Genomic DNA, 26,967 nt, shown 5'->3' with positions numbered 1-26,967 from the left:
TGCAGTGTATTTTGTGCATGTTTCAGAACAATCCCTTTAGTTACATAGAAAGGAGCAAAAGTCCAGTTGCACCTTAAAAACTAACAAAAGTGGCCAGGGTATGAAGCTTTTGTGAGTCACTGCTCAAAGTAACTGCTTCTCTCTGCTGCAACAGACTCACATTTGGTACAGTAACAATTTTCCTGAACTAAAAATTAAGTTCAATGTGAGTAATACTCTGCACTGAATTGAAAGATGGACTAAAGAAAAAGCAGGTAACATGTCATGTAGGCAATGTAATATATCTGCATTAAAAATACTTTGAAACACATGTGACTGGTAGTTTTCCAAAGAATGTCCTAACATGGGGCATTTCCACATATTAGTAAAAATAGCATTAAACCAGCTAAAGCACTAAATATTGTGCCTCCCAGCTACTCCTCACCTTTATGCTGCCGCCCCTTTGCGCATCTCATCTTCCATGAGTGCTACTGCAAATGGTGAAAGAAAGCAATGTGCTTTATATGCAACTCTTCTGTCTGTCAATCAAGCCAGGCAGCCAATCTCCTTCCTCCATTGACTAAAATGGGAATTTCAGCTTTTCTGCCTTTCCTGGGGCCTCGGGGGGTGGGTGTTGAGGTACAGCCAGCAAACTTTCAAGGTAGCTTTGGGAGACTCTTCCCTGACTACCCTTCAACACTTTTTAAAAGCATGCTTTATTTATTTGGATTTTTATACCGCCCATTCTTTACAGGTCTGGGCAGTTTGTTGTTGTGGCACAACACACAAAAATTTTTCTTTTATTTCTGGCATTGCTTATACGTGTGTCCACCTATTTGTTGTTCCAGGCAGTTAGCCATTTTTTGAATGAAATACTTGTCCTCGGGAGAGGGAGGCAGGTGCAAGGATGGGATGATACAGACAACTTTAGTGCATTTGAGCCTCCATACCTTCCCTCTGCTGGTTGCTCTCCCTTAGCTAGCACTAAATAGGTTGGGGAATCCACTTTGTGCAATTCCCCAACTCACACTTTAAAATTGGTGGATGTAGCCAGCCAGTTACTGCCCAGACGCTGGATGTGGAAGACATCATGCAGAGCAGCCAGAATATAACGCCTACATTAGGTAAGCATTTCACTATTTATTGCGTGCAGAAAAGTCCATTCATTCATTCATTGAAATGACTTCCATTAATTTTCTCCTAAATTAAGTTTTTATTGTATTTTGAAAAAGTAGCTAAAGCAGCACTTGTGACAGTTCTAACAAGTGCCATGCTATTAGAATTTAAACTTTTAATCAAAATGCTTGGAAAGTGTTAGGCAGCCTTGTTAAGAGGTTCTGCTATAGGAGTTCAGTTTTGGTTAAGCTTTGATCGTCGCTAGCATCAAAATTTGCCTGCCCTACCTCTACAAAAATAGGAACATTACAGCTAATATTAAGCATGGAGTAGGACAAGTAGCATTCTTGGTGAAAGGAAACATCAAAACAATAGTTTTCAATATTGCAAAGTAGTCCCATTTTTTACCTACAGCACTAGATATCTCCACCTTCGACAGCCATTTAGCTGTGTAAGAGCGAAAGCTGAGGGGGAAATTATCGGCTACGCGTCTATTGTGCCTGTGCTAGGATGACAGCTGCCCTTGCGGCCCTATTGCACCAGAACCCCTTTAGTCATTGCAAATCCACCTGCAAGGCTGTAGAGCAGGGGTAGTCAACCTGTGGTCCTCCAGATGTTCATGGACTACAATTCCCATGAGCCCCTGCCAGCAAACGCTGGCAGGGGCTCATGGGAATTGTAGGCCATGAACATCTGGAGGACCACAGGTTGACTACCCCTGCTGTAGAGGAAGCCTCGGCTGCTTTGCATTAAAAGATGAAACTTTCACGCCTCCTCAGGCCCGCCGCGGCTGCCATGCTCGCCCTTCAACTGTAGCCGGCGAAACCCTCCTTCGCCTCAGCCGCCTCCATTTAGAGCGACCGGCAGCTGCGTGGTCATGTGCAAAGGGAGGGCAACCGGGAAGCGGTTGTGAGACGCTGAGGGAGGAAGACGTCAATCCAGGCACGGACGCCAGCCGGCTTGCGGGGAGCTGAGAGGAAGCGGCCTGCTGCCATGGCGGCGAACCAGGACTATTATTTGGCCCTGTGCGCGCGGCCTGTGCAGTTTGAGAAGGCGAGCCCCGTGAACTGCGTCTTCTTCGACGAGGCGAATAAGCAGGTGAGCGAGGCAGGCCCGGGAGGGCGCCGCCCCCTCCCCTTTCCCCTTCCCCTTCCCCTTCCGCCCCGCGTTCGGGTGGTCTCCCGCGCCGCCCGCCCCTCCCGGGCCTCTGGATCTGGAGCAAAGCGCTTGTGGATCTGGATCTGGAGCAAAGCGCTCTTCAGCCGGGCCTCAGAATGTCTCATGGATGAAACAGGGACGGATTTGTACCGTCCGTATTCCCATGGCGAGAATACTTCCTTGAAAAGTCGCCCCATCATTGCAGATTGCTGAAAACTCCTCTTTGCCTGCCTAGTACTGCTTGTAAAGCCATGAGTTGTTTCTTCTGGTTAGTGACAAATATAATGGTCCTGGGTATATAAACAGTTCCAGATACATTCCAGTGGTCCTGGATGAGAAATGAGAGGCATATCGGTGTACTGGGGGAAACCACGTATTATCTACTCAGAAATCCAGTCCTTGAAACACTAGGAAAAGATGTGCATGGGCAGCTTTATGCACAGTGCCTTATGATGGTCAGTCTTGGAGGATTATTACTCACATGACATATACTAATATCAAAGTCAGGAGGGAGGAATTGATGGTGAAAGATCTCATGATGTCCAGGTTGGAGCATCACAAGCATAAATCTTTGTTGGTCTGAAAGGTTCTGTTGGACTCAATTTTTGTTATTCATATGGTGGATACAGCTGCTTTTGTATAAAGTCACCAGTGCTTTGGAATGAAGCTAAATAATCTGTGCTTTGGTGAATACTGCAATTAAAATGAGGGGGTTTTAAGCAAAAATACAGACATGCCAACTTGGAAACCAATTACTTTCAGAGCTTCCAATCCAATTTTCTTTTTAACCGTTTAGGTTTTTGCTGTTCGATCTGGTGGAGCTACTGGGGTGGTGGTTAAAGGTCTGGAAGAGCGCAATCCTATTTCATTCAGGTATGTGTATTCGAAATGCCACTCTTTTCGATATTTATAGCTTGGTCTCTTCTGTTGTAATTTGTGCAGATGCATATGTGTCATGTGCTATCTAAAGAATTATGTATTTATACTTTTAGCATTTTGTTGTTGTTGTTGTTGTTAGCACTTTTAGCATTACAGAACAACATATGTTTCTATAGATAATAAAAAGAACCTTATGAAAAATATATAGAGAGTTCATTATTTCCAGTGATATTTTTTACTTTCTAGAATCGTTTTTATAATCTAAAACAGAAATATTGTCACAACTACAGCAATAGAGCATCGGCATGTACTATAGCCTATATGGTTCACACTATGCTGTTACAATTAATGGGATTATCAGACTCCTTAATGTATATATTTTCATGCTACTTGCTCACATTAGCTTTAAGTATTGTACCCAGTTGCTTGTCGTTTTGCATCCAGTTTGCATGTTGGCTATCATGTAGGCAGGAGTATGCCAAAAGAAATTATCTTTTTCTCTTTCCTGCACCCTAGTGAAGTCCAGCTGGCCACTGATGAACAGCTGGATGGCAGATAGGCTATGCAGACCAATGCACAGGGCCTGGAGTGCTCTTCTCTTCTGCTAAATTATAGAAAGGCTGGTCATTTTATTGAGACCCTTAGATCCTCATCCCACCAGCGCATCTATTTATTTCCTCCCATATATCTAAATAATTGCCTGTCATTCTTAGAGGTAAAAATAAATTGCTGCATCAGTGTTAAAGCGGAGGGAGCATAACCTGCCCTAACAGTAGGCAGCCAAACATCTATTAGTAGAGGTGTCATGGAGACGTGCATGCTTATGGGTGTGTACATTCATGCACATATTAAGCCATCCAGAGTATATAGTCTTCTCCCTCGAAAGTGTTTGCACACATGCAAACACATACATATCCATGCACCCTTCCAACCCAAAATGATACAAATAAACTTCTTTACTAATCCTCTGTTTGTAGAATGGAAGACAAAGGGGAGGTGAAGTGCATCAAGTTTTCTTTGGGGAACAAGATATTGGCTGTCCAAAGAACACAAAAAAGTGTGGTAAGAAATTTCTTTATGTAAGGTAATATGTAAATAAATATGTAAGGAAAAATATTCACAAGCACAATGTCCTTGATGCCCACCTGATTTTGTATTTACATATAGTTAGATAATATTAGCCAGTAGCTGCACTCCGTCATCAGATTTAGCCAACATTAAGCATGTATTCAGCTTGTTGCCTTGCTTTGGTAGGTGCCGCAATCCTGCATCCTTTCCCTTCCTCCAGTGAAGGAATCCTGGTTTAAATTACACCTATTTGTACAAATGTTGGCACCCAGGTTAACTACCAGATTGGTGCTTGGTGTAGTGGTTAGGAGTGCGGACTTCTAATCTGGCATGCCTGGTTCAATTCTGCACTCCCTCACATGCAACCAACTGGGTGACCTTGAGCTCGCCATGACACTGATAAAGCTGTTCTGACCGAGCAGTAATATCAGGGCTCTCTCAGCCTCACCCACCTCACAGGGTGCCTGTTATGGGGAGAGGAAAGGGAAGGTGACTGTAAGCCGCTTTGAGCCTCCTTTGGGTAGAGAAAAGCAGCACGTAAGAACCAACAACCTCTTCTCCTTCTCCTCGTCCTTCTTCTTCTTCCCTTCCCTCCCTCCCCCCCCCAAGTTTGTATAGCCATGTCCCCAAGAGAGATACAGGAACAGCAGCAAACCTGGTTAATGCACAATGATAGTTTAATGTTGGTTTAATATGGTTTAATATGATGAAGCCACTTTGTAAAGCCACTTGAAGGGAGACTTCAGCATCAAATTGCTGAATAGATCAGAAATTCTGATTCTGTTCATTTAGGACTCAATTCATTCCAGGGTTTTTTCTCCTATTGTACATGTTAAATTAGCACAGCAATGTATGTGTCATTAACTTCTGTTGTGAATTTAAAAAGTAGTGACACCCAGTTCCACATACCTGTTCTGGAGCTCTTTGATCCATCCCTCTCCCTCTCACAAACATACATGCAGACCCCCTCCCCACTTTCCCCTCCCCACTTCCCCCTCCACTTTACTTCCACAACCTACTCCCCGGTTGCTCTCCCCAAACACACACACACACACACACACACACACACACACACACACACAGAGAAAGTCCTCCCCCCTCCCTCCATACCTGTTTTCTCAGGAGGGCCCCAGCTTCTTCCGGTCTGGAGGGCAGCACCTGCGTCATGGGCTGGGGCCTGGACCCCGGAAGCCTGGAAGGCAGCAGCCTGGCCCCCAGGAGCCGCGCAGCCTTTGCCCTAGCCCCCAGGGGCCTGTGGCATGTTTTCAGCAGGCTGTGTGGCCTCTAGCCCGCCCCCCAGAGGCATCCGCCTCGGGCCCCAGAGGTGTCTGCCTCCACCGGCTGCCTTCCTGCTTCGCAACCAGTGCCCCGGGCTCTGCCTTCATGGGCCGCCTCCCTTCCTCCCTCCCCCTCCTCTTCTGGGAGCCCTAAGGTGGAAGGCTGAATATGAAATGAGAATGGGGCCTACAGATTGCTTCTTTGGCATACTTGAATGTCTCTTTTTAAAGTCAAAACATCCTTATTCCATGTAGGCATACCTAGACACACTGGAATCATTTGGTTTAGGCATCCTGAACTCTGGAAAAGATTGTGTTACAATTATTTACTCATAGTTGTTATTCTTAATGTCATTCCAGGATTTTCTGAACTTTATTCCAGACAGCCCACAATTAGAATATACTCAAGAATGCAAGGTACATTGAATAAACATTGCATTAGCTGGTTTGAACTGCCAGTATATTTTAACATCTGCTAATCCAGCAGTTTGATCGTTCTGAAAATAGTTTCAATATGTGCATATGAACATTGAAACAATGTCTGATCGTTAAAATTAATTTTTGATCATTAAAACATATTTGACCAGTAGCAAGATTTGAAAAGTTATTTTAATGGTGTAAAGATGAATATGAAATTGATGATACAAGAAGTAGGTATCTTGCTAATCCAATTGCACAATAAATATACTTCCGCTGGAAACATTAAATTCCCCCAGTCTATTATAGGCCAACTGTAAGAATGTGATGAAAATCTTGCTTAATTTAAACTAGGACCATCTAGCTATAAGTTCCATTGAATATAATGGGACTTACATCTGAGTAAACATATGTAAGTCATGCTGAAAGTTTCTTTTCCTATTTCTTTGCCATAAACAACACTGAAGAATTCTTGGCATGAAAATTGTTTATGTAGTAACAAAAATGGCATAATCTAGATACATTTTAAAGCGTTTTTTTAGTTTAATTTTTTTGGGGGAGCTAGAGAGATGTGCCTTAATCCTAAAGTTCCATGTATATGTAGCAGCTTATAAATAGAGGAAACACCTATGTAAATGATTTTTTATCTGTTTGGAAGCTTCGCCCCACATTGAATGGGGAACCCCACTTATGGTACATCGTATGTCCATATATGAAATTGTGGGCTGGGGCACAGATTGGAACAGATTGCTACTACAGTCTGGTATAACCTATGTTACCACAACTTTCATAAAGTTTTATGCATATTTGTCAATTTTAAATTCAACTGAATGCTGTTTTCTGTTGAAGACCAAGAATGCCAGCATTTTAGGATTCTGTTGGACAAGCTGTGCAGAAATTGTGTTCATTACAGATCAAGGAATCGAATTTTATCAGGTACCTAAAATAATTGTGTGTTTTTTAAAAGAATTGAATTGTTTTGGGTACTTTTACCTTGAGCCGGATGCTGGGATTGAACCCCCAGCCTCATGGGCAGAGCTTTCAGACTGTATGTCTGCTGCCTTACAACTCTGCGCCACAAGAGGCTCGTTCACATATATCACAATAAGTTTATTATCTTCAAGGTGCCACAAAAGTCTTTGTTCTCAATTACTGTTGATATACCTTATTTCAGTTTCTTCCTTAGGTTTTTGGTCTCATTCATTGTGCCTTATTTTAAAGAAGGAAGGAAAGGCCCAAGCATGCTTGAGATGGTCTTGATGTTTTAATTTGTCTCCATTTGATTAGAGAATCTACACATCTAGAACAAATCTTATGATTGGAGGCCTTTCAGTGTGAATTATTAATTGCAAAGTACGTGATGCACTTCGGCATATTTAACTTATTGAAGTTTATGTATGCTCAGGTATTACCAGAGAAACGAACTTTAAAACTTGTGAAGAGTCAGAATATCAATGTGAACTGGTATATGTACTGCCCAGAGAGTTCGGTTATTCTGCTATCAACAACAGTTCTTGGAAATGTCCTGCAGCCATTTTATTTCAAGGTAAGAAAGTAATATTAAAGCACCTAGCATTAGGGACTTTGTAAAGCTATCCTAATACTCAAAAATAGAAAATTATATTCTGTGCTTTTCACTTTCTTCCAGATGCTTACTTCTTCTCTGTGTTAGAATGGGTTCATGATTTCATTGGTTGTTGTGTTTGCTGTGGGCATAGCTTGGTCAATAAGTAGTTTGGCCAGAAGACATTTGGATGAGGCAGTTGGTGGTGGTGGTGGTGATAATGAAGCTTGTGAGAGTGGTTAGCAGGCCTTTGTAAGAGTGGAGAAAGGGGAAGGTCTTCCTGCCAATAATTGCTAGTTGTCAAGTCTCATTGCCACAGCTGTTGTTAATTCATGTTCCTCTAGAGCAGGGATAGTCAAACTGCGGCCCTCCAGATGTCCATGGACTACAATTCCCAGGAGCCCAGGGAATTCCCAGGGAATTGTAGTCCATGGACATCTGGAGGGCCACAGTTTGACTATCCCTGCTCTAGAGTCTAGTATTTGGGATATTAATAGGAAGGTCAGTGACATTGTCAGATTTGATCTAGGGGCTACTCATTGACATGCTACAAGGACTGATGGGTTGTATCTTTAAACATGCAATGCAACATACCAGGAAATTGCAGCCAATCCCAACTTTCTCCATATGACCACTGCTCTTTGGAGATGTTAATTTCCCCTTCTGAGTTCGTTTAACGCTGCTAGTGTTTTTGCAGCAAAGGCAATTGCTGTGCAAAATGTGGACTCTTTAAAGGATGCTAACTTAAACGTGAAACCTTCAGATCATATCTATGAACTAAAGAACTAAGTTTTAAGTAGTTCCGTCCATGATTTAGGATGGTTTCATTTCTGACTTTTTTCCTGCACATAAGTAACCTTATGAAAATATGTGCACCCCACATATTGTGTGTAAAATTCATGTTGAATTTAAGAGTCACTTTATATAATATTGGCTTAAATCCACGTACTAAATAAAAAAAATAAAATTTATGTAGAATGTATTTTGGGGTGCATCATTAGGATTGAAAGCCACATGTTTTGTAGGGTGTTATTTTGTCTTGGAAGGGGAAGTACTAGAATAACCTTTTCCTGGCTGCTAGAAAAATGCTAGAAAATTGTATGATGCTAATAAAATCAAAATAGAAACCGTGTGTGATTAGATGCAACATCTTATATATGTTGTTTTATAGGGTGGAACTATGTCAAAGCTATCCAAGTTTGAAATTGAATTGCCAGCAGCCCCGAAGGCATCCAAACTCACCCTTTCAGAGAGAGATATAGCCATGGCTGCAATGTATGTATTCCTGTGAGCAAGTTTCCTCTTTTCAGTTGACCCTTTCCTTAGGATTATGGCAAGAGGGCAGTTGGTGGTTCTCCTTTTTCCCCTGTTTACTGAGTAGAGTTTGTTTGCCATGTACTGAACTGAAAAACCCAAGGGAACATTTTCTTTCCCAAGAAGGGACATGATCTACCTACAGTTAATTACTTTGAAATCCCATTGTTTTTATTAAATAAAAGGGAAGAGAAACTTCACAGGTTAGTAGTAAGCAAAGCAGCTTCCTCAGGGCCAGGAAATTGTGCTTTGAATGAAAGAACACCCTTCCTCAAGTGCCCTACCAGCCATAAACACAGAGCTCTCAGTGTGTACTGAGGATGTGGTCTATGAAAGTAGGCCTGTATGACCTATATGATCGTTACATATTAGCTTCTAGTACTGTGGGCAGGGTGTTTCTGTGAATTCCCTACGGAAGAAAGCCGTATCACAGCAAATGAGCAGAGTAATACAACACGCTGCATTTAAGGCCTTAGAAGTTCACCCTCACTTTTCTAAAAATCTGCTCCTGCATATTTTTTGTTATTTTGCCTCCTTAGATATGGGCAGCTTTATGTTCTCTATTTGAGACACCATTCAAGAACATCCAATAGTACAGGAGCCGAGGTTGTGCTTTATCACTTACCAAGGTAAGGTTTTTTTTTCATAATAAGTTTGATATTTAATTATAAGAATGATAAATAATAAGAGTGAGATAGTTGGTGAGAATCTTTCCCCTCTCCCCTAACTAATATTAATATTATAGGGAAGGCTCATGTAAGAAGTTGCATATACTGAAGCTATACAGGACCGGCAAGTTTGCACTAAATGTTGTGGATAATCTAGTGGTAGTTCATCATCAGGATACTGAGGTACTGCTTTTGTTTCTGTCTTTATATTTCTTCTGTTAAAAGCACCCTATATATTCCATTGCTTGTTTGGGGTTGTTTGACAGGAAGTATTTGAATTTTAATAGATAATGAATATCCCATGCTTGAGAGTAGGGCCACAATATGGACGTACAATTTAGTGGTTTGTGCATCATCAAAGAAGACCCCTGAAGATGACCAAGAAAGACTGGGCATGCTCAGTTCCCCGTGGGGAGCACAGAACATTAAAGGCATTTGAGCTTTAGTTAATGGGGAGAGGGCAAGCTGGGATACATTATCCACCGTATGGTGTCCTAGATAAGTCTAGACTCAGTGATGATTCTATAAAATTAAGATTATCTGACACATTGTTATTTCCCCCTCCTATAATCTATTACTGTTATATAATAAGTTTTAATTGTTTTAGTGTGGGTATGAAAAATGCTTTCTCTATTTCTTATTTAATTATACCATTCCTTCCCCACCCGACTCTTTCAAATGAGAGATTAACAGGGCCTCTACCAGTATTTAACATTCTGGATTGAAGGGTGAAATTAGCATCATGACCAACCTCAGTTTCTTATCTCATGTGACATGAAAAGTAAAAAAATTTCTGGCCTCTCTATCCAAGCTTACCTAATTTACATCTTAGAGAATATGTTTTGTATATTGTTGCCCCCACCCTTTCCTTAGAGTTCAGGGGCACTCACAATGTGCATGAACATGAAAGGTTATATTTTAGTAAAAAAAATGGTCTTAAAGGTGCCATTGGGCTCAGACTTTGTTCAGAATCACACAGAGCTAGAAGAGACCACACTGGGTCATTCAGTACAGACTCCCACCTTCTCGGGAATTTATAAAACACACACTCCTGAGTCCTGACAGGTACTCATCCAATCTCCTTCCAAAAACTTCCAATAAAGGAGATTCCACCACCCTCCAAGTGCAGCATATTCTATGAACAGCCCTCACCAGCAGAAAATGCTTTCTAATATTTAAGCGGAACTTCTTTTCCTGTAATTTGAATCCATTGCTCCTAGTCCTTATCTCTAAAGCTGCAGTAAACAAGTTGCTTCCCTTCAATATGTCTATCTTTTATGTAGTTAAACACAGCTATCCTTTCCCTCCTCTTCTCTAACCTCGACATACCCAGCTCTCTCAACCTCTCCCCGTAAGGCATGGATTCTATCCCTCAACCATCCTAGTCGCCCTTCTCTGAACACATTCCAACTTGTCAGTACCCCCCTTGAATTGTGGCATCCAGTACTGCACACAAGGTCTTCAACGTGTTCTGTTGCTTCAGACCACCTGAATCTATCCCTAGTTGCTGAAGATTCATCACTTTATATTGTTGAATATTAAATAAGAGTAGAGCAAAAGATTTTAAGAATAATAATATGGCCCTTTATGTACCAGGGTCTGGGCATTAGGATAATCTCTTAAATTTTGCTAGCAGTTGCTATAATTTCTCAGAATACTTTCAGTAAGATCAGCGTTTGCTCTCAAATGAGCTGTTGTGCCTGGTTTAGAGGGGAGGGAAGAAAACCTGCCAGTGATTTGACCCCAGGTCAGTATCGCTGAGTGTGGTTGGCTAGAGGGCAGGAGATAATTGGGGATAGACACTGACATAGATGGATGCAGGTACAAGTATCCTCTCCAGTCCATTCCTAGGCTGCTAAATGGGAGAGACTCCTCAGAAAAGGCCTGTGTAAATGATCCATAGATGAGTTCCAGTCAAAAAAATTTTGCCTTTTGGAATAATTTGCATGTACAGTATGAGATATAAAGTCTTCATTGTTGTGAGAAGCCGAACTGATTATTTAAATGCCCACAGATGTATGTTTATGCTTATCAACTGAGCAAATGCTCGCTAAAGTCTGAAGCATATGATGCACAGAAGATCAGTTCTGGAAGGAAAATATCAATACCTCTTACTAGAACTGACAGTCTGTGTCTGGACTCTTAAAGGCCAACGTTAAGATTAGAGTGTAAAAAATATAATGAAGCTATGCTTAAAGGTTGACAACTGGAAATGAAATGAATCGCGTATTATTTAATTTTGAGGCATACCACAGAGAGAACATGTATATTTTCAATTTTAGACTTCTCTCATATTTGATATCAAGCTAAAAGGAGAATTTGACGGCACAATTACCCTTCATCAGCTTGTACTTCCAGCTCGATCTATACAACCGTATCAGATTCCCGTGGCAGGTAGGAGTCTTACTTCACTCATCTGAAAATCCACTACGTACATATACTGTACATATACTGTACATATACTGAATGTAGAGCCTCTTGTGGCGCAGAGTGGTAAGGCAGCCGTCTGAAAGCTTTGCCCATAAGGCTGGGAGTTCAATCCCAGCAGCCGGCTCAAGGTTGACTCAGCCTTCCATCCTTCCGAGGTCGGTAAAATGAGTACCCAGCTTGCTGGGGGGTAAACGGTCATGACTGGGGAAGGCACTGGCAAACCACCCCGTATTGAGTCTGCCATGAAAACGCTAGAGGGCGTCACCCCAAGGGTCAGACATGACTCGGTGCTTGCACAGGGGATACCTTTACCTTTACCTTTACATATACTGTTTCTAAACACAGATATTTATCTTGCCTAATCTGATGATGCAATAAAATACAAGGATCCAGGAAGGTGTGTCTTGATTTCTAATTCTCCTGACTATTGCGTTGTAATGCTCATCAAGGAGTGAGTTTAGGAAACTTTCAGAAGCATCAAAACAAAGTTTAAGTCCAGTGGAAATGTTAAATAAATTTTGTTTCGCTCATGGTTATTGAATGGGTGACATATTATGCCACTGAAAAGCTTACCTATTTCTTCTGCAAAGAAACTTGCTCTTAGGAATCCCTGAGTACTTTTCAATGATTGTTCTGAGTAAGGAGTAAAGGTATTAAATGTTTGGCAGTAAATTGAAGTATTGTTTGCCACAGAGGAGATTTTTTTTTCCACGCTTGTTCAAATAGAACCTCTTGCTGCATTGCAAATGTTGTGGGGTAATTCTAAAGGCCTCTATCCACTGGGCATTACATTTTCATGATGTAGTGTTTAGGCTAGGATCTTAGAAATCCAGGCTTAAATACTCAGTCTATCTGGCTAGGTATTCTTAGGCTACTCATTCTTAACATAGTATACCTTCTGGGGTTATTTTGAAGTTAAAATGAAGGAGAGAATGGGGATATAAGCTCTTTTGCTCTCCATTGGGGAGAAAAGCAGTGTATAAATATCTCAATAAATACAAGATCACCAATTTGACACAGTGGGACTAATCTTACATTTACCATGCTCCATAAGCTTTTACTAATTGTGAACAATGTGTAACAAACCAGGAGAGACAATGGCACTGTCTACAAAGTACCTGTTTGCACCTTTTCTGAGATGTGAAAGTTTCTCACCTGCACACCCACAGATGAAACTGGCCAGCAAGGTCTTCCCCATCCTTTGCCTGGTCACATTCTATTTCATCTGCTTTTGAGGCCCTGTTCTTCCAGTTGATTTCTAATATTTGATCACAAAGTATGTTGTAGGAAATTGGTTGTGGATTGAGGCGACATTGTTCATTACCGATTTTGTTATCCAGCAAGTCTTCACGGTAACAGATTTGTGCAACCAGATTTCATTTTGCCTCCTAAACTATTCTGTAGCCCTACAAGTAATAATACAGGTTCCTGGGGAAATGTCCTTGTTTGTCAAACCAAGATCCTTCCTTTAGAAAAGAGGTCAGCAACAAATGGTCAGCTCTGTGCTTTTGCTCACCATAAGCAGGGAGGCACACCTGGCCTTACCTCATTTTCAGTTTTCAGGAGGTAACTAAAGACAGTTTTATTTAGGACTTCATTTGACTAATTGAGATTGAAAAAATCGTGTCTTTTTATGAATGTTTTAATCATTGTTTTATTTAGGCTGTAAAGCCACTTTGAATTTTGTAAGGTAGAAAGGCAGCTGACAGATGTTTTAAAGAAGTAAAACTGTTGCAAGGCATTCGTCATTACTGGTAATGTGTGATATAGTTTTGAAGTTGAAATCTTCTGGTATCATAACTATAGTTTCCTGCCATTCAGGTTTATTCTTCTTTGATGATGATATTGCACTTAATACGTTAGGTAGCATTCTTATGTTATAGCCTCAGCTACAGAAGAGGTTTCAACCATTTTAATGTGTGGAAGACATTATTGCTGATATTGTGTGCGCATTTTGTATTTTTCTGGTGTCTGAGCACTAATGCAGTACCTTTCCCCACCTGTAGGCCCTGCTGCTGTAACCAGCCAGTTCCCAGTTCCCTGTAAACTCTGTATCCTTGGAACAGTTTTAGCTTTGCCTCGATATGAAGCAGTAGGCCTTAGCTCTCTTCTGTAATTTCCATTCGTATAACAATTATAGACATTTATTACATTTTAATACAAATTAATGGTTATGGAATGCTGCTAAAAGGTTATGGTGATAAACCTAGCAATTCAAATTTAGGGGACCAGATTTTATTAAAGCACAGATATCTGTGTAATTCAGCTCTAAATGGAGTATAAGATAGCTTTGGTTTAATGGTACCTGATGAAGCCTCTGAGAATGTTCCACTCCTTTTGACTAAAGAAAACAATGTGATGCACCTGCTTGATGCACCTGGTTATTTGTGGAAGTTTTTGTGTTAAATGTGTTCAAAGGGGGAATTGCTGAATACCTGATGGGATGTTAAATGGCAGGGCAGAAGAGTAGCAGTACGTATTGATAGGAGGCTGCAGTTTATTAATTTAATTGAGCAAGCTGGCTCAAGGCGGTATACAGTATTATACATAATTAATACAATGCCGTAATTAAAATTAAAGTCAAACTACTTCAGGTGCACATATGCTTAATGGATTTTCTAGCCTTTACACAATAGAGAAAAACTGTGTCTGAAACAGGATATTTTTAAATGCAATAAACTTGCTTGCTGTCTATTTCTTAATTTTATTTTGCTTGTAGTGTCACACAAAACTCTTGTTTCTGCCACACAGTTTTCATCAGTTGTGGTCATATTAAAGAAGACTTTGTATGTATCAATAACTACTAAAGAGTACATTCAATTTCATTAGTCATAAGTAAATGAACCTCTAAAGATACTCAGTTTCTTAATACTCAAGAGTATTATGTTCTCTTATCAAGGCTGTACTGCATTCCAATTAAAGCTTACATCACAATTGATGCTAGCTGTTTGACAGACAGAATTGTTTTATGTGTCACTAGAAGCAAAATAAAATTTAAAAAAGACAGCAAGCAAATTTGTTGATTGCATTTAAAACTGTCCTGCTTCAGACACAGTTTTTCTCTGCTGTGTTGGTCATTTTCTACTGTGCTTCCCACTTCGATGTTGTAGCACTTTACTTTAGAACGGCAGGCCTTTGAAGGACAGAATCCATGTAATGCTCCTTTAATAGGAGCAACTACAATGACACACAACTTGTCAAGCTCACCAAAATTCTTCATCTGGCTAGATGTTACAAATATATATATATGTGAGAGGAGAAAAATGCAGTTTTCAGGCCATGAACTTAGGAATTGGTCATGTTGGCATTTGATGTGGAGACAATGTGACTACCTCGAGGTTCTGAACTGTTACCTTTACCTTTCTAGTCTGTTTCTTTTTTCATCTTTGGGTGCAAGTGTTGTAATCTAACACCAGCAGCAATTCAAAACTATAGAGTGTCTGAGTGTCTACCCCAAATGCTGGCATGACCTGAAAGATCTCCTTTTTCCTCCCATCAAAACGACATTTATCTGGCCTAACTAAGAGTTTCAGTAAGCTTGAAAGTATGCACAGTATTTTGTGTCATTTTGGTTCACCCTAATAAAAAGAGTATTATCAGGGTTTGGATTTGATTTTAGATTTTACATGGACAGGTATGGCTGGTGACATTTTTTCTACTTACAGAGATCCTCAAATCATGTCAAAATTGCTTGTAAAACTGTACAGTTTCAAAATAAGTTTGCTACAGAGATCTTTTGTTTGAGAAACAAATCTAGCTCTCTCTGGCATTTGCATGGTTCTTTGAATCCAGCCACGAAGTGGATTAATGCCAGCAGATGAAAACACGGATGTTGTTAGTTGTGAATTTTCTTTAACCTTCAGATTCCTCATCCTGGATTGTTTTTCAGCCTGACATTATAATCAGTGCCATTGAAGGTAAGTGTGAAGCTGTCACAAGATTTTAGATATTTAATTTAGATTATCTTTAGTGTTCTTTCAGAAAGATTCTTTTGTTAGTCACTGTGGGAGTTATCACTAAAACAGTAGAATAGTAGACAACTGTTAAGAAACAGTAGGACGGTGGTAGAAAGTGCCATCTTGAAATCTTCGTGGTGTTTTTACTGCAACAAATTTCAGTCCTCTCTGAAAAAGGATTTGCCTTTTTTAATTCTAGGTTATCTTTGGAACCTGCAGGTGAAACTTGAACCAATTGTAAATCTGTTACCAGACAAAGGGAAGCTGATGGATTTTCTTCTTCAGAGAAAAGACTGCAAAATGGTCATTCTTTCGGTGTGTTCCCAGAGTAAGTAGCTGATTTCACTCTGCACACTGTTCATGTAGGAATCATAGAATCATAGAATTATAGAGTTGGAAGGGGCCATGCAGGCCATCTAGTCCAACCCCCTGCTCAACGCAGGATCAGCCCTAAGCATCCTAAAGCATCCCAAAAAAGTGTGTATCCAGGAAAAGGTTTTAGGGAAAATAATGTTTTGTTGCACCATAAAATGCTGATCAGTTTCTTGTTGCATAAACTTCCATGAACCAGCCCAGTTCATCAGATGCAGAGAATGACTCGTGGAAGTTTGTGCCACATCTGTAGCACATTAACACACCGTTCCCCTTGCAGATATACTTCTGAAGATAGCCTTCAAGGTGCCATCAAGAATATGAGTCTTCAAAATTGATGGAATACAAAAAGATAGGCTAGTTAATATATACATGCTTCTGAAGGTAGCCATTTTACACACTGTCTTATTTCCATATAGGAGAAAATAAAATAGCTATCTAGGTTGTTGGAACAGATTATGAGTTGAGATACTATCTTAAAAAGTTATCTCTGGAATTTAATAAGCATTTTTTCTGTTGCAGTGTTGAGCGAACCAGACAGAGGATCACTGGGTGTGATTGCCACTGTGTTTGACAAACTCAATAATGAGTATAAGAAATACCTGGAAGCAGAGCAGAGTTACAATATGGCAAGTTATTAACATAGTTTCATAGCTGTATATTTTATACATGATAAAATGGAACCTCTCTTTTGCACATATATTGCTGTAGGATTAAAATAGTGTAATGATGGTTTAGACTGCAAAAACTGACATTGAATACTTTATTGACTGACTATATTAAATGGAGTTCTTTAGTTGCTGGCAACTAAATCTGTGTTCAAAGTCCTAAATCCCATTTTAGGATTAATTGTCAGATGTCAAAAGGAGTAATTGCCAGATCTCAAATTGCCAGATTTTATTTGTATATGCTCCAATAATTTAATGGAAAATTAGTATCAAGCAATGATTTAGAAGTAAAGTGAACATTGCCTAAGTGCCCTTTACAAATGTGTGTTCGTATATCTTTTAAAAAATTCTCTTGGAATCTTTACAGGCATTAGAAATTGGACAAAGCAGAAGCAATCCACCCCCCAAACAACCCGTCCGTACCCAGGCAGTTATTGATCAGTCTGACATCTATACACACGTCTTGTCTGTCTTTACTGAAAAAAAGGTTGGTTAATTTTGGAATGTTGTTTTACCTTCATAGATAGTTCACATGTGAGTCCCATGTGAGAGAACCAGAAGTAATTTTACAATGCAGCCCTAGAAGAAGAGTTGGTTTTTATACCCCGCTTTTCACTACCTTAAGGAATCTCAAAGTGGCGTGCAATCACCTTCCCTTTGGCCCATTATGCACGGGGGGGAACATCCGCATTCGGGGTGGAATGGCGTCGCCTAAGATCACCAATAACGCACAGTGCTGGCTGCAACCGGCCACAGTTTCGGTGCAGGCCGCCAAAAAAGCCACATTAGTGAAACAAGGAAGAAAGCGAAGCTTCCGGGCAACCAGGGTGCAACCAGAAGCGGTGCCAGAGTCGCCGTGTACATAATTGGTTACTCTGGGTTTTGCCACCATTGCGTCCCATCCCGTGACCCGAAATCGCCGTTTCGGCGGCCGTGCATAATAGGCCTTCCTCTCCCCACAATAGACCTGGCTGAGAGAGCTCTGAGGACTGTGACTAGCCCACAGTCATCACCCAACTTGGCTTCATATCATGTATTGGGAAATCAAACCCAGTTTTCCAGATTAGAGGCTGCCACTTTTAACCATTAAAAGGTAAAGGTATCCCCCGTGCAAGCACCGAATCATGTCTGACCCTTCGGGTGATGCTCTCCAGCGTTTTCATGGCAGACTCAATACGGGGTGGTTTGCCATTGCCTTCCCCAGTCATTACCCTTTTACCCCCCAGCAAGCTGGGTACTCATTTACCGACCTCGGAAGGATGGAAGGCTGAGTCAACCTTGAGCTGGCTGCTGGGATCGAACTCCCAACCTCATGGACAGACAACTTCAGACAGCATTTCTGCCGCTTACCACTCTGCTCCACAAGAAGCTCCTACCTTTACACTACTCCAATTTAAAGTTATAGAATTTCCAGAAACTTTGAAGCCATGGAGGAGGGGGTGGAGAAATTTCATGAAGAATTGAAATATCCAACTGATACCCTATCAAATGTAACAGTAGTTAACCAGTTAAATTTTATTGGTTTGGATCTCATTAAACAAATCACATGCCAAACTGATTCTCCCATGGCAGCTCTCCAATTCCCCACTCATGCTCTTCCTAGGAACAACATTGTGGGGATGTTTTAGACTGCAGCAAGAAGAAGAGGCAGGTAAGAAGGTCACACTTCACAGAATCAAAATAATATTGGAAGTAAAGTTAGCATTTCAGAGAATGAGCTACAACACCCTGGACAAACTTGATTTTTGCCATCTGAGAGGTAGGAAAAATGAAAGTTTGAAATAGAAAACAATTTTTTCAGTAAAAGGTATTGGTACAAAACCACCTCATATAGTCACAGGAGAGCTACCAGTCTATTTGAATATTGTTAAACTTTATATTAAAAACAGAGTATATTGTTTCCAAAATTATTCATATCCAAACAATAAAAGTCTCCTTGAAAATATGCTTACATCATATATAGGAATTCTCTAATACTCACTGTGGCCACATCTCTGGATACAAATCCAGAAACTAAAGCCATGGATGTGCAACACAGATATTTCTACACACATGAGAAAAGCACCAGTTTTGTAGAAACTGTGGGGCAATTAAAACCCTCCAAAATGAGAGCAGCAGGTGTCGTTTTTAAGAAGTGAATGTTATCAGTGCCTATTTATAGGCAGCTGCAGCAGTACTGCAAACCTTCAAGCCTTGTTTTCTGTTAGTGGAAGGAAGAAGAAGAGTTGGTATTCGTATGCCGCTTTTCTCTACCCAAAGGAGTCTCAAAGTGGCTTATGTTCGCCTTGAGATAGTTTGGGGACGATATCAAGGGGAAAATTAGGTATCCTATAGCAAGTTCCCCTTGCAGGTTCCCCACCTTACAGTTGGGCCCACCAAGGCTGGCATCACACAGCCGGGCTGAGCTCAGCAAGCACCTTTTGACTGAGGCTGACCCAGCAACTGTCACTGTGCAACCTGGCCAGAGTTTCCCCAGGTAGAGATGGCTGTGGGAGGGAGAAGGAAAAGCCAAAGACCTGGGGGCAGATAAAGGTTGGTTGGCTGGCTTGTGGAGGAAAAGAAGGAAGCTGGGGAAGAGGGCCTTGTGGGCCTTAGGAAAAGGGAGAAAATAGTGCAGGAAGGGGAAGTACTATGCCACCAACAAGTTTTTGCATCAACTCTTTCATTTTGAGTAAGACATTTCACTCATTGCAAAAGAGAATATTTCAAAAGGTTTCTTTTTCAGTCCTTTTGAAAATGTCCCATTTTAATTGGGAAAAAAATCCCTTTAAAAACATTCTTTGCCTAAATGGTCCCATTCTTCTCCCCCGATCTTTGCATCTTTAGTCCAGTCTAAGTCCATTTATACTGCATCCATAACCAGAGCTTTATTTAAGTGTTTAGAAAGATGTAACTCTGTCAAGGATTGTACTGTGAGGGTTATTTAATTTGTATCTATTTTTAGATTGATACCCACAGGGCACGGGTGACTTACAACATTTAAATGCATAATAATTAAATATTCTGTGTTTTAACATTCTAACTTTCCATTTAATCTTTTAATACAAATCTGATTGTACAGAAACTTATAGATATCTCTTTGCACAAAGAATTGAAATAGTTAATGAGCTGGGGGGGCATGTAGAGTTCTTAGGATGCTGTCTGTGGGCAGACTTTTGAGCAGGGAGGCCAGCATCACCATTCTAGATCAGAGGTAGTCAAACTGTGACCCTCCAGATGTCCATGGACTAAAATTCTCATGGGAGTTGTAGTCCATGGACATCTGGAGGGCCGCAGTTTGACTATCCCTGTGCTAGATGTTATTTCTAGGTCTCAACCTTAGGCCTGGTGGAACAGCTCTGTCCAGTGGGCCCCGATCTCATTAGGCAGAACGTTCCACCAGGCCTGGGGCCAGAGCTGAAAAGGCCCTGGCTGATTAACTCTGCACAGGATTGCAATAGTAGTCCAGTAGCAATTAGTCAGGTTGGTAACTGTTACTGCCGCAGTGGACAACAGCTTATTTTTCTCAGCAGATCTATTTTTAGAAGAGCTAGTAAATGATAGTCTAAACGCAAAATTCCAAACTTCCGGTTAAATGTCTGAATATTATCACTTACTCATAACTTAAAATGCATTTCTGATATATGAAGTGAAATTTGAAAACATTCTCCCCTATAGATTCAAATTTCTTTATTTCTTTTGGTCTGTAGGAAGCACCTCACAAGTTCACGATAGCTGTCCTAATGGAATATATTCGCTCATTGAACCAGTTCCAAATAACTGTTCAGGTAAGAATTTCCGGTCAGCTTATAAAGACATTCTTTGCTGTTTCCCACCCTCAAATATAAATTCCTACCCTCTGTGTTATCCATAAACTGTTCTTGTAAACATCAATGCAAATAGAGAGCCACCAGATTGAATCCTACAGTATTAGAGCAAGTTAAAACATGTAGTTTCAGAGTACCTTGAGTAAAACTATATTTCACAAAGCAGTGTTGCATGGGCTGTTTGAAAAACTCTATTTGCTTCAGACTCAATTCAGAGTGCTTTTAACCTGTTTCACAGCCTATGTTCCTTGTACTTCTCAAACCACATCTAGTATCTCCATGTATTCTTCAGACGCTCTCTTTTAGAAGTGTTTGACTGGCAACTGTGAGGACATGGGGGTTTTCGTTGCCAGGGCCAGTACTTTGGAATGACTTACTAGAATGGGAGTGGAGCATACCTTCCCTTTCTGCATTCAAGCCATGTAAAATTTAATAGGGCATTGGGTGAAGAGTAAATTGTTTTGTCAGGCTGGATGGGCTGGTTTTAGCTTGTGTGCTCATTTACTGTCACATTAATTTTGTGCCTTTCCAGCCTGCTGTTAGCTACCTGTTGTTCAAGGAGAGAGGATATATTTTAATATCAGTGTTCCAGGTTCCTGCCTGTGGCAGTGCTCCATGCGAGGGTAGTGCTCCATGCTTAGAGTCTGTAACTCCCATCGGCAGCCTTCCTCCTCCCCCTGCCAAGCGGAGGCTGGGATGAGGTCCAAAGGTTACATAGCACTTAAGGTTACTTTTTCCATAGAAGTAACACATCCAATAATGCAACCTGATTGCCTTAAATCCAGCAAATTGCATTTAATGTAGATATATCTGTTGCAAACTTATTTTTAAAAAATGTGTTTAATAGACAAAAAGAAGAGTAGAAGAGAATAAGGGGAGGGGCTCAGTGATAGGCATCTTCTTGGCATCCAGACGGTCCGAGGTTCAGTCCCCAGTATCATCGGTTAAAGGATCTGGCAGTAGACAGTGTGGAAGACCTCTGCCTGAGACCCTGGAGAGCCACTGCCTTTCTGAGTAGACAATATTTTGACAGACCATGGGTCTGATTCAGGATAAGGCAGTTTCACATGCATTTCCCTGCCAGAATAGTTTTTGTAAAAACTATGCAAAATCATGTTGTTGTAAATTATTAATATGGAATTTGTTCCTGAACTAAAATAGTTTGACTGCTTACACGGTAGTACTACTACTGGTAGCTTTTTGGAGCCATGACAACACTGAGGTTTCAGGTGTAACCTTTTTTCATTATCTGATGATTAAGAGGCAGACTTCTGGCTTCTCTAATCATGGAAACATTCTTGCTTTTCTCTTTTGTCTCCTTAGCATTATTTGTACGAGCTGGTTATCAAAACTCTTGTCCAACACAACCTATTCTATATGCTTCACCAATTCTTGCAGTACCATGTGCTCAGTGATTCAAAGCCTCTGGTATGTTAATTGTACAATCTGTTTTTTGTAGCTTTTACATGTTTTGTACTTATTCAGTGCTTTTGTCCTGTCTTGGCCCCAATGGCATATATGGGATTATCTGGTTTTTATCCTCACATCAGCCATTAGGACTGGGTTTTCTTACACTGTCCACTCATTAATATTTTTCTTGGGACCTGCCAAGTATTTTTAGAAAGTGTGTGGGGCCAGCAGGAGCTTTTGTCCAGCAAGGCTTTCCGCTGGCCATTTGAGTTGCTTTGGGAGCAGCTCCCATCAGAGCACAAAAATCTTCCCTGTTTTATGGCTGGCTCCACTTCCTGCAGCTGCTGTCTGCATTAACCCTTTTAGGGCTGCACCTACCATACTGTGTCAGAATTCCTAAGGTGGCAGCAAGCTCAAGATTGGGGACCCCTGGGGTTAGGAAATAATTTAGCAGACACTCCACCATGCATTCACAGTGGCTGATGGTGAAATCTTAACTCCAATATTTATTTGTACATTGCACTGTTTTCAGCTTAATTTACAAAAAATAGTACTGCATGCTGAATTTCTCTTACAGGCCTGTCTGTTGCTATCTCTAGAGAGCATTTATCCTCCAGCACATCAGCTCTCCCTGGATATGTTAAAGGTAGATACAAATTCTTGGTATGCTATTTTTGGTTTGGTTTCTGGTGATGGGTATATGTAGGAATCATACAGTTCTAAAGTAGGACTGAGATGTTACCTTAAAAGACTGGCAAGAACTTAAGAGGAAGTTTGCTGTATACAAGAGAATTAAGGCTCTTGGCTTTTTGTTTATTTCACCATTTACTCATGATGATGGTGTTAGCCATTCAGTTGAGTCCAACTGTTGGTGATCTCATGGCTCAGCAGTCACGATTTCTGATCTTGCACCAGTTCTTTTATTTGTGTAGTGTTCTGGTCGGTGTCCATTTTGATCATGTCTAACCACTACGTTCTTTGTTGGCCTGGTGTCTTTTTCCACTAACCAATCCTAGCATAATTGCTCTCTTCAATGAGAGGGATTACATGATATGGCGTAGATGAGCCAGAGATTCGTGATTTTGCCTATGAGTGATATATCCGGCTTTATATGCTGAAGTACTTCCTTGTTTGTGACTTCTGTTGTCCATGGAGCCCACAGAAGCCTTCTCCAGCACCAGAGCTCAAATGAATAGATTTTTCTCTTGTCCAGTTTTTTCATCTTCCAACTTTCACAGCTATAAATGGGTACTGGAAAACGATAGATCGAACTAATCCACATTTGGTAATCAGGCTTATGCCCTTGCTTTTCCATGTTCAGTTCAAGCTCATCATTGCTGAGCAACTCAGAGCAATTCAACGTTTTATTTCCATACTTCAGTTGCCACACTCATCAATTTGTGATCCAAGAAAAATGAATTCTTGAATGCATTTAATCACTTCACCATTGTTGTTGTGATGTCTGTTTTTTGCAGTAGTCATTATTTTTATCTTTTTAGTGTTTAAGAAAAGTTCAGATTTCTTGCTTACTTCATTGCTATGTGATCACGAGTATCCTGCTCCCTACTCATAGTCTTGTAATGTGCTTTCAGAGACTTTCTACAGCAAATGATGAAATAGTGGAAGTGTTGTTGTCCAAGCATCAGGTACTGGCTGCCTTGAGATTCATCAGGGGCATTGGAGGACATGATAGCATTTCTGCCCGCAAGTTCCTTGATGCAGCGAAGCAGACTGAAGATGAGATGCTCTTTTATACTATATTTAGGTTCTTTGAGCAGAGAAATCAACGATTACGTGGAAACCCTAGCTTCAATCCAGGTAAATAATTTGACAAGGCCAGTGGTTCTCAACCTTCCTAATGCTGCGGCCCTTTAATACAGTTCCTCATGTTGTGGTGACCCCAATCATAAAATTATGCAAGTGTTCTTTCACAGAAATTATACTGAAACTGACCAATGGCTTGAAGATCCATTGTTTGTGATTGTATACAAATTGTTTTTTTTCCTGCGGGGAGGCGGTGCTGGAGTGGGACGCACTGCGTGGCAAGTGGACTGGGGTGCACAGCTGCAGAAGCTGCGCCATCACTGCCTGGAGCCCGAGGCCACCGAGCTATGCTGCCACCTGGAGCACCTGGCAAGAGACTGCACCGTGCTGGAGGTGCTGCTGGAGTGGCTGGAAGCCGAGCGCCAGCACCTGCATGTGGAATGGCAACAGTGACGGCACCCCCCAGCCAAGCTGCTTGCCCTGCCGCGACCCCTGTGAAAGGGTTGTTTGACCTCCAAAGGGGTCCTTACCCCCAGGTTGAGAAAGCTTTTAAAAAAGCAGAATAAAATATCCAATTGGGACTTGCCTGTCTGTTAACAAGGAATCAAGGTTCAGAGTTACCAGGTTCTTAGGCTTGAAATTTGTTATTTATAGTCCACCCTTCTCACTGGGAATCAAGATGGGGTTACAAAGTGTGAATCAATACAATCAATAAGATGGAAAATCTACATCTAATCTGAGTTCCATAGCTCCTGTAGTATTAATAAACATTGCAGAACTTGCATCAGTGTATGTCAAAGAACATGGCTTTGTAGTTTTAATCAGAGAATTTAGTGACAAGATGAACCATACAATCCTATGCAGAGAATCCATTTGTTTAGACTGTAATAAAGCTCTTTAAGATTGTACTAAAAACACTGAATGTCAAATGTAGATCAGCTAATTAGATGTGGAAATATTCATATAAGTTTATTAAGACAACTGAACAGTTGAGGTATTCTTACAGAACCTGCCATACAATTTTCCCTATAAGCCAGATACCTAAATAAGATTTCAGGTACATACTTAAATTATAGCTTAACATTCTTGAAAGTTCAAACAAATATAAGCCTGAAAAAACCCAAAGTAATCCAGTGTTATGATTACACTTAACATATTTTCTGAACGCTGTAACAGGCACTGCACCTGGATTACGTAGACAGAGAGTAGGTCTTATTGGACACATACTCTAGTTAAAGTTGGGAAAGACAACTCTAAGGAAATGCTAGAACGGTTTCCACTTGATACTAGCAAGACTGAAGGAATTGTGAATAATCTACTGGGAGGGGGGAATCCTGTTAGATGTTTTTAGGTTTCCCTTGGTAATTTGCTATGCAGTCAGCACAAGACATAAAATATTCCAGTAAAAGTAATCATTACTGGAAGAGCAGTAGTAGATTGCCACTGCTTTATAGAGAAGTTAGAATAATCCTGCTTCACTTAATGCTGCTGTGGCACTTGCTATCTTGTCAGCTGCATTTTTCTGATGCTCTTATGAAGACTGCAAAAACAACACTTCCCTAGTTCAGTAATATGCAGCCAGGATTTGCTAGGCGTAACAGTATGTCCTATAGATACTTAATGAAGCCACAGTTCTGTATAGTGGCCTATCATTAACATGCTCACCTTCCTTTTCCCTAGTAGACAAGGGTGGGGGGAGGTGTTGATACCCAAATCTGTATCCCATACGTATTCACCCCCTAGTTTTCCTTGGAGGAAAGTCCCATAAGGGGTGTTTCACACACACACAATTCCCCCAGTACAGTATCCCTGAAACTATTCTGGATAGTTTAGCATCAGTTTACTGTAAAGCCTAATTTTACTGGAATAGTTCTAGTGCATACAAAATCTCAAGGCAAATGGCTAGGTTGCATTAATCTAACCTAGTTTATTAATCTTCTGGGAGAGGAGAGATTGCCAACTATACTGGTAGAGTTGCTGAAACAGGCTGTCCCGTACACAGACATTTACCCTATTTCATGTACTGAAACAGGTAGCTTGGGAAACTGAAATGCCATCCTTATACCCATTATCTAGAGTACGTCTTTCTAATGAGTGATTAGACTGATAGCAGCTTACAAGGCTTCCGAGACACATTTGATGTGTACAGTAGTTCTTTCCAGTTTACTAAATCTTCCTGATCGAGTTTTAATTGCCAGTTTTTTACTTATGACAACTACTTTTGCTTTGTGTATGCTAGCTGCCTGGTTTGGAAGTTTAAAGTATAGCTAAAGCCCGTGGTAATTTAAGAAGCAGCTCCTGAGGTTTATTGCTTTCTAAAAAATTAGAAGGCTTGTCAGACTTGATTCCACCAATGTTGTTTTGCTCTAGCTGTGTTGTAATATTGACCTTCTGGTATTTGTTCTTGTCTTATAGGAGAACACTGTGAAGAGCATGTCGTGTATTTTAAGCAAGTTTTTGGAGATCACGCTCTAATGAAGCCTACCACTTCCTGAAGCAATCAGGCTGCTCCAATACAAAATGTATAAACTTAATTTATTTTGTTTATGTACTTCAGACCTACAAAAATCCCTCTTTTATAATAAAGTATATATACAGACCCTTTGGCAAATATTAAAAATTACAACATTGAATGATGGCTTATTTTTCTTCTAAAAATAGAGCCCAAAATTGCATTGACTTGCGTTTTAAAAAGTGTCAGTGGTTCAGCACTCTTCTCACATGTACCGCTTTTAATCTCACCAGGACAGCTATTCATCTTCTTGACTAGTGGTCTTTCCCTTGGCTATAAACTTTTAACAGTAGTAATTTAGCATCCTATTAGTGCTTTTAGTAATACTGAAATGCAAAATTGCATGGAGTTCTTCTTCCTGGTTCCAATCTGTTCAGAACTATTGCTGTATTGCTGGTATTGATCCATCCAGTAGTGTTTCTGCGTGTGAGACAGTCACCAAAGAAACTTGCTACAGTTCATTTTGATGACAGGCCCTTCCAGTCGCAAATTCCAGGAGTCCACTGACCACTTTGTTTAAAATGGCTTAGAAGAACAGGAGCTTCTCTCTTTCTGTACCTTTGTTCCTTTCTCGAAGAGCACGTACTTTAGCTTTATTTACTGAAGGCC

At 40.7% G+C, this 26,967-nt stretch overlaps 2 protein-coding genes across 4 annotated transcripts in view; one reads left to right on the top strand and one right to left on the bottom strand.

Moving 5' to 3' along the window:
• Window positions 1-1,817: 1,817 nt before the first annotated feature.
• Window positions 1,818-26,479, top strand: RMC1 (regulator of MON1-CCZ1). 3 transcript variants are annotated; one of them, XM_077352599.1, is made up of 21 exons: window positions 1,818-2,193; window positions 3,050-3,126; window positions 4,110-4,194; window positions 5,838-5,894; window positions 6,744-6,830; window positions 7,300-7,440; window positions 8,630-8,733; window positions 9,312-9,401; window positions 9,518-9,623; window positions 11,723-11,834; window positions 13,877-13,921; window positions 15,734-15,787; window positions 16,026-16,154; window positions 16,721-16,827; window positions 17,234-17,353; window positions 18,470-18,517; window positions 20,556-20,633; window positions 21,996-22,100; window positions 22,660-22,728; window positions 23,675-23,900; window positions 26,262-26,479. In XM_077352599.1, the coding sequence occupies exons 1-21, from the start codon at window positions 2,089-2,091 to the stop codon at window positions 26,339-26,341; spliced, it is 2,025 nt and encodes a 674-aa protein (XP_077208714.1). In that variant the 5' UTR covers window positions 1,818-2,088; the 3' UTR covers window positions 26,342-26,479. The 3 variants fall into 3 exon arrangements, with proteins under 3 accessions (XP_077208714.1, XP_077208715.1, XP_077208716.1); XM_077352601.1 differs by lacking the exon at window positions 1,818-2,193 and adding an exon at window positions 2,318-2,521; XM_077352600.1 differs by lacking the exon at window positions 18,470-18,517 and having other exon boundaries at window positions 1,821-2,193.
• The window catches only part of NPC1 (NPC intracellular cholesterol transporter 1), a 44,929-nt gene continuing 42,612 nt past the window's right edge, over window positions 24,651-26,967 (bottom strand). The window contains exon 25 of the mRNA XM_077352598.1: window positions 24,651-26,967. Coding sequence (XP_077208713.1) covers window positions 26,885-26,967 — 83 coding nt within the window. The 3' untranslated portion in view covers window positions 24,651-26,884.

The sequence above is a fragment of the Paroedura picta genome, chromosome 9 (assembly GCF_049243985.1).
Source record: "Paroedura picta isolate Pp20150507F chromosome 9, Ppicta_v3.0, whole genome shotgun sequence".
Classification (NCBI taxonomy): Eukaryota; Metazoa; Chordata; class Lepidosauria; order Squamata; family Gekkonidae; genus Paroedura; species Paroedura picta.
This window is presented reverse-complemented; position numbering and strand designations above follow the sequence as displayed.

Bases quoted from the DNA above. Each gene is read 5' to 3' on its own strand.
- RMC1 (XM_077352599.1), top strand. From the start codon at position 2,089: ATGGCGGCGAACCAGGACTATTATTTGGCCCTGTGCGCGCGGCCTGTG. The intron at 8,734-9,311 runs GTATGTATTCCT...TTGCCTCCTTAG, and splicing joins GATATAGCCATGGCTGCAAT to ATATGGGCAGCTTTATGTTC. The intron at 9,624-11,722 runs GTACTGCTTTTG...TTTCAATTTTAG, and splicing joins TTCATCATCAGGATACTGAG to ACTTCTCTCATATTTGATAT.